The sequence below is a fragment of the Austrofundulus limnaeus genome, unplaced genomic scaffold, assembly GCF_001266775.1.
Source record: "Austrofundulus limnaeus strain Quisiro unplaced genomic scaffold, Austrofundulus_limnaeus-1.0 Scaffold36, whole genome shotgun sequence".
NCBI lineage: Eukaryota > Metazoa > Chordata > Actinopteri > Cyprinodontiformes > Rivulidae > Austrofundulus > Austrofundulus limnaeus.
The window spans coordinates 1278290-1284964 of NW_013952438.1; the positions used below are offsets into that span (position 1 = coordinate 1278290).

General features: G+C 39.6%; 1 protein-coding gene across 4 annotated transcripts in view; it reads left to right on the forward strand.

Annotated features, from left to right (window-relative positions):
• The first annotated feature begins 941 nt into the window (after positions 1-941).
• The window catches only part of ark2n (arkadia (rnf111) N-terminal like PKA signaling regulator 2n), a 9542-nt gene continuing 3808 nt past the window's right edge, over positions 942-6675 (forward strand). Inside the window, exons 1-3 of one of the 4 annotated variants that reach the window (XM_014006524.1) lie at positions 948-1145; positions 2050-2948; positions 4400-6381. In XM_014006524.1, coding sequence (XP_013861978.1) covers positions 2126-2948; positions 4400-4830 — 1254 coding nt within the window. In that variant the 5' untranslated portion in view covers positions 948-1145; positions 2050-2125 and the 3' untranslated portion in view covers positions 4831-6381. Of the gene's footprint in view, positions 1146-2049; positions 2949-4399; positions 6382-6675 lie in introns of those variants that run through there. The other 3 variants (XM_014006522.1, XM_014006523.1, XM_014006525.1) reach the window with 3 other exon arrangements.

Consider the following 6675-nt stretch of genomic DNA (forward strand, 5'->3'; position numbering starts at 1 on the left):
ATATATAAACTGGATGCATGATTACAATATCAGGAAAACTAGCAATGTGTGATAATGGAGCTTAATATTACAATGATGATATGATTTGCGATAAATTGAAAAATACTTAAGTGCCGTGTTGATGTCTTTTTGCTCTAAAATAAGACAACTTGTTTCTTAATGATTTTAAAACATTGCCCCACTTAAACATTTTCTGATGCTCTAAATATATTGAAAAACACCTCTTACTGTCAGTTTTTATACAAATAATAAAACGTCTGAAAGTGAATTAAAAAACTTAACAAAGGTTAAAAAATCCAACCATAAATTCTCTCGTTGCAACATGTTCTCCGCTGTATGATTTGATGTGCTATCTCAGGTCCATTTTGTTTATCAGACCGATACTGACAAAACACATAAAGCAAACATTACTGTCAACCATTTATTGCAGTTTATGCAGTTTTTTTTTTCAATATGCCTATTGCACAGGCTGTTATCGCAATGACAATACATTTACGATATATTGTGCAGCCTTATTACATAGACATATACTTTAATTGCTTTGGTACAAACCAAAGAAGTTATTTCTACTTATGTACATATTCTAATATAAGCTCGTGCACAGAAGAAACATGGAGGAACCCAAGTTTCTAGCTTTATATCCTCCTTCCTGATCTTTGTTAAGCCTGTGTCTTATAAGATATGATAATGGAACAATTTTGATTATGTAAATGTAGTCAGATTATTTAAACACAAAAAAATTCTGACAAAAGCTACCAAAGCTTTCAGTGCATTTCTCAGTGATTTTGGTGGATGTTTTAAAACGATCACAAATTACATCACTTACGTTACTTGGTTTTAAAATACTGTAATACATAGTTTTGCTCTGTAGATGGCGCTAAACCTTAACGAGGAAACCGGAAGTTGCACAGTAGCTTTGTGAGCGACATTTTAAATACACACGAAGCTAATCGCTAACAGCTAAGACAACTGGCGAAGCTGTGAGCAGACTGCGTCAAAAACACATTAAAAATTCTTCACTTCGTCAAACGAACAACGTGAATAAAACCAAGTGCTGTTCGTGCAAGTTAGGTTAGAGAGTCTGGGAAATACAGGAGATGTTAATAAGTCTGACATTGTGACAGGAATCCCAAACTAACGCTGTGGTAAGTTCAAACCTAACCGACTCGAGCGCTGCGTGTGTGTGTGTGTGTGTGTGTGTGCGGGGTGCTAGCGCCTTTAGCTGTTAGCTACTGACTTGATTCCGCCTGGCCGCACTCTCTGTCTGGATAGACACTGCTGCCATTTATAGTCTTGCATTGCAGCTGTCTTGCTACCTGATTTTTCCCCCCGCGACTTGTATTCCTATCGCCAGGTTTACGAAGGGTATGACTATGACTGACCGAGATTAGCTTCACTACGCAGCAAAAGATTGTGTTCGCCTCAGCTAGCCTCAGACTCAACTATTGAAAAATTAAGTCCATGAATATTTAGACATGTATTTTAGAGTGGCTGAATTTCAAGTAATTATATACTTATCAGTATTGAGTGCAAAATTACATGATTGTTTCACAGTATAATCAAGCAAATTAGATGTATTTGTACTTACGTAAACGCATAGAAACAGCTGGTAAACTTGACATTTTATGTCGTTAACAGGTATATAAAGTATGTAACAGTTCGTTCAATAATTAACTGTGAGTTTATTGTTAAAGAAGCTATTTAATATTCAAAGGCGACATTTAAACATTTCATTTTTCTTTTTATTAACTTGTAATACCTGCTTATGTGATAGCTCACCGGCAGAACCAAACTAGAACGTGGTGGTTCTGACAAATCAGTGCTTTTCTCTACATAAATAAAACAAGAAATCTAATTCATGATATTTAAAGCATGCTATATTTTATTTGATCACTGTCATAAATCAAACTGTACTTTGGAATACAGACATGGTTTAGACTCATTACTATTTACTTTTTTAGAAATATTATTTTGAGCCTTTGCAATACATACAACAGTAGATATTGACCTTCTAACATAGTTTAGTGACTTTTATTTTCTTTCCTCCAGCAGGTGAGTTCCCGTCCAGGCACATTGGTCCATATTTGCTGGACCATTGGGCTCTGGGCTTAACTAGCTGGGGAAAATGGCTGATTTAGAGAAGACAGAGGAATTTCTGGATGCCGAATCTCTCCCAGAGTGCCTTGATGAAGCTCAATCAGCCACAGCTTCTGTTCAAGGAGAACAAGACGAGCATCTGAAAACAGAGACTACCACCAGTACCAGTTCTCCTCCAAGGGAAAAGGAAGGTGACAGTCCCCTGAATACTGAGGGTGAACAAAGTCTTCTCTCCATGCCATGTCTGATGAAGGAGCTTCGCCGTGACTCCCCAGAGTCCCAGCAATCATCTGCAGGGAGTGACAAACCTGTGTCACGTCACATTTATGAGAGTGACTCCTCAAACCCCTGCATGCTCTCTCCTTCTTCCAGTGGCCACCTGGCTGACTCAGACACACTTTCCTCAGGGGAAGAAGGTGCTAAACCTCCTGTAAAGGAAGGGAAGGAGGGCAGTGTGGAAGCTGCAAATGATCCTGGTCTAAAAGCAAAAGGACAAACATCTGCCACTGCTTCAGGAGGAAGGAAGTCTCGACGGTCGCATTCAGAAAGTGAGATGCCTCCAAATGCAATGGCTGCAAAGAAGAACCGTTGCCAGCTGACAGAGGCAGCAGCAGGGCCGGAGAAACAAACCAATGGCAAGCTGGCTAAAGTGAAAGGTCACCGGAGCCAGAAACACAAGGAGCGTATGCGCCTGCTGAGGCAGAAACGAGAGGCAGCAGCACGGAAGAAGTATAACCTGCTGCAGGACAGCAGTACCAGTGACAGTGAGCTCACCTGTGACTCCAGCACCAGCTCATCAGATGACGACGACACTTCCGGAGGTAGCAAGACAATCAAGACCGATATTCCAGGTAACCTTCAATGATCCGGTTAAATTCTTATTGCACAGTACAACACATGATTACCAGTAAAATAGACAGTAAAATACACACTGTGATTGAATACAAGCAGTATATAAGTGACATTTGGGCAATAGTCAGGCACAGTTGCTCCCTGTTTAATTGTAAAGTTTAAAACGGACAGAATCTAAATTTCAACTAGACATAAAATTAAGGTGTACCATGTGCTATTACATCAATTCAAGGCTTGCTTTGTTTGTGCTTGTTTTACCAATCACTTCTAGTTTCTTTGTTCTTGTTAATTTCTCATTCGTCATCTATAGTCATTCCCATTGTCTTCAAGTTCAATTGCATAAATGTTTAGAGGTTTAATGTCTAGTCATTTGTCAATCTTGTCACAGACATGTTCTGTCTGAGCTTCGTCTCATAGTTTGCATGCTGTGGAAATGTAGTTGGTGTCGTTCAGTTCATGAAGTGGTAGTAACCTAACATTCAGTGTGATCTCTGCAGTTTTAACACGTGAGTCATGGATTTCCTCCACTGTTACTCCAAACTGATATGAGCAAAGATCTATAAATGCAAAAGGAGTTTTGCCAAATCTACATCACCTCAAAGCCTGATAGAAATTTAGCATAACTGTTTTTGTTTTTCTTAATCAGTCTAGCTTTTATTTTCCTAAGTCTGAATTGATGGCACACTTTGTTTCTGCCCACACAAGGCTTGTTTCTTATTTTCTTAGATTTATTTACATGGCTTTCAGTAGCATTTCAAAGAGTTATGCAGCTCTTGTGTCTGTCACTTAACTGCATGAAGACGCCATCATTGAGAAATAGAAATGTCCAACGCTTACAAGTGGGGAAAACTCTGATCATAGTGTCTGTACATACGTTGGCACTCCGTTTTTTTCCCAGTTTATTAATATCTTAGTGACTTGATGTGTCAAATATTACTTAATATTTAATAGTTAATCTTTGCCAATAGAAGAGCTGTTTTGTTTATTTAGGCTCAGTCTTTTCAATTCAACTTTTTTTGTTTTTCACCATATAGAGAACCTTAAGGGTGGTACATAATGATTTATTTTACTGTTTAACTCTTTTACATTAGATTAAGTATGACCAGGTTATTACATTTGGAAACTTACAGAAGGGTTTTTTCTTAGATGGATTTGTGTTGAAAAACTCGCCCGAAACTTTTTTTCCAAACCATGGCCACTGAATCAGTCACTCAGAATATTCAGTTTGGTTTTAGGGACCTTTTAGTACATGGGATTTTTTAGTCCATTTTTACATCTTGGACACAGTCTTAAGTGCTACAACTGCATGATGTAGTTCATCAGCATGAAAAGAGTCGATCTGCATGTAACCAAAAACAAAAGTTCATTTTCTATTTAACACACAAGTCCACCTCCGAAGCATGAAAGTGCTACTGTATTTTCTTATGGCTTGGCCTCAATGTCTTTAAAGCTGGCTTCAGACGTGCATCGGAGAGTTCCAGAGTGGGAGCCCACATTCAGGGGCTGCTGGACACCAGTTCGTGGGACAGGAACGGCATCGGCAGCGTTCTGGAGGAGGCTATGACGCGCTTTGCCGTCATGCAGCGTCAGACCGAGGAGCGCTTTCGCATCTGGATGGAAAAGCTTGCCCACCTCGACTCGGACAACGATTCGTCCAAACGCTCAAGCGATGCCCCCGAGGGCCAGCAGGGAGCCCGGCCATCCCCCCCAAGTTCCTTTTTACCATCATCGGAGTCTGCGGAGACCATGGCTGCCTACATGCTGGCACGAGAGAACAACAGTCTCACCCCCACCCCTATAAACAACAATAACATCCTGCCTGAAGTTGTTGCTCAGAATGGGAATCTAGGTGTTCCAGATCCTGGTCTCTTGAATGTTTAGATTGCCCACTTTGCTTCACGTCTTGCTGTGTCATACAAGACATGTAGAACTAGCTGATTCTGAAAGCATGGCAGTGGAATATAATACTAAAAAGATGTGAGGATGTCAGTTCCTTGAGCAGATACAATATAACCAGCAGATGGGCCTGAGCTGGTCGTTTGAACTGGACTCTGCTGACCTGAGGCTCCACGTTCTTGCTGGCACTGAATCACTGTGAGATTTGACATTCAGACATTTTCATCTCATTTGTGACGTGGACGCAGAACATATCTCACTACACTGATGAATCAGGGCTCTTATTGTACTACATATTGTTTGGCTTGTTTGTTTTTTCTTTAACCTCTGTACAAACACACAGTAATTCATTTAAAGTGTGTATTACAGCACCTATTAACCGTGATCATCACAGTGCTGGGGTAGGTGCTGCTGTGTAATAGCATGTGCCTTGTCTTTCTAAAGTCATGGTGTGATCGATGAAGCATTTTCAGTGCTATTTCTGTAGCAATCAAATTTAACACTACACATTGTTTTTTTTCTCGACCCATTTGCACTTTGCAAATGCTTCAGGAAAAGTCTTGTGACGTTTCATTTTGGTGACATAGCTTTACTAACATCGAAACATTTATCATAAACTTACCGATAAATATAAATGCAACATGCTTGCCTTTTTAAGTTTTTAAGATAGAATCTCAGATTTACATTAGAAGTTTTAACACTGGCTTTGCTGTTACATTTTGCTGCCTTTTTGCAGTGTGAAGAAGCTAGTGGGAGAGAAAAGGCAAAACTTTGTTTATTTTTTTTTTTGTAGTATACAGATAATAGCATCAAACAGAACACGGGTTTCTTTGTTTTTGCCATTAGTTGCGGTGCCAAGAGTATCAAAGCTTCCCTAATATGTTTGCCTAGTTGGGTTTTGTTTGTACTGGTTTTGTCTGCCAGCTTGGCCTTTTTCTCCTCGGGGCACCAAGTGCAGCTTGAAGTTCATCCTAGAACTCAAGCAGCAAATTTACACGTCGGCAACACTGTTGCGTGGAGCATGACACTGTTTAAGAAGACAGGGAAGGTGGGATGGATCTGAGTTATAAAGTGGCCTTCTCTGGTTCATCCTGGTTAATCCTTTAAACTTTAAACCCCCTCCCTAAACTATACTAACGTAATCTGACCATTATTAAAACTGCTCTCATCACTACTGTTAAACGAGATGTGCATGAAGGAATCCACAGCCCATCATTATTTTTTATAACAAGGGATGTTAAATGTTTTTGTATGTAAATAGCCATCATTTTATCAGAACCTAAGGCAGAACACATTGTTGCTCCTCTTGTTTGCATGCTATTATATCAATATGTAGAATGTGCAAAGCCAAAATAATTTCATCAGCAGCATGTGTGCAAGGTATAACTGTTTATGCGGATAAGTGGTGACAGTCAGGATGATTGATCTAATTTCCCTTTTTGCCCCCATGTTTTTCTTTTTATTCTTCCTTTTATTGGTGTTGATTTTTGTTTGCCATTCGGACTTATATGAATCTGGCGTTAGCCTCTGTAGATTTGTTCAAACTTAAAGGTACCTTTTATAATAACATTTTTGCCAACACAATAAAGAGAACTCGGTGCAAACAACACATGCGCTGAAAAACAAGATAAAGAAATCAGGGACAGTCCAATGTTTACCAAAGAGACTATCCTTGTTTACATTTGTCCTTTTTCATTTGTTTATACCCAACCTTTACACTGGCAAGTGTTTTGTTTCTCTTGTACCTCTGGTACCTGTGTGTTTCAGCCCAATCAGCTGGTGTGCGCTCATATCTCTTAATGTACATGCTGTCCAGACACCTCCCCCCCC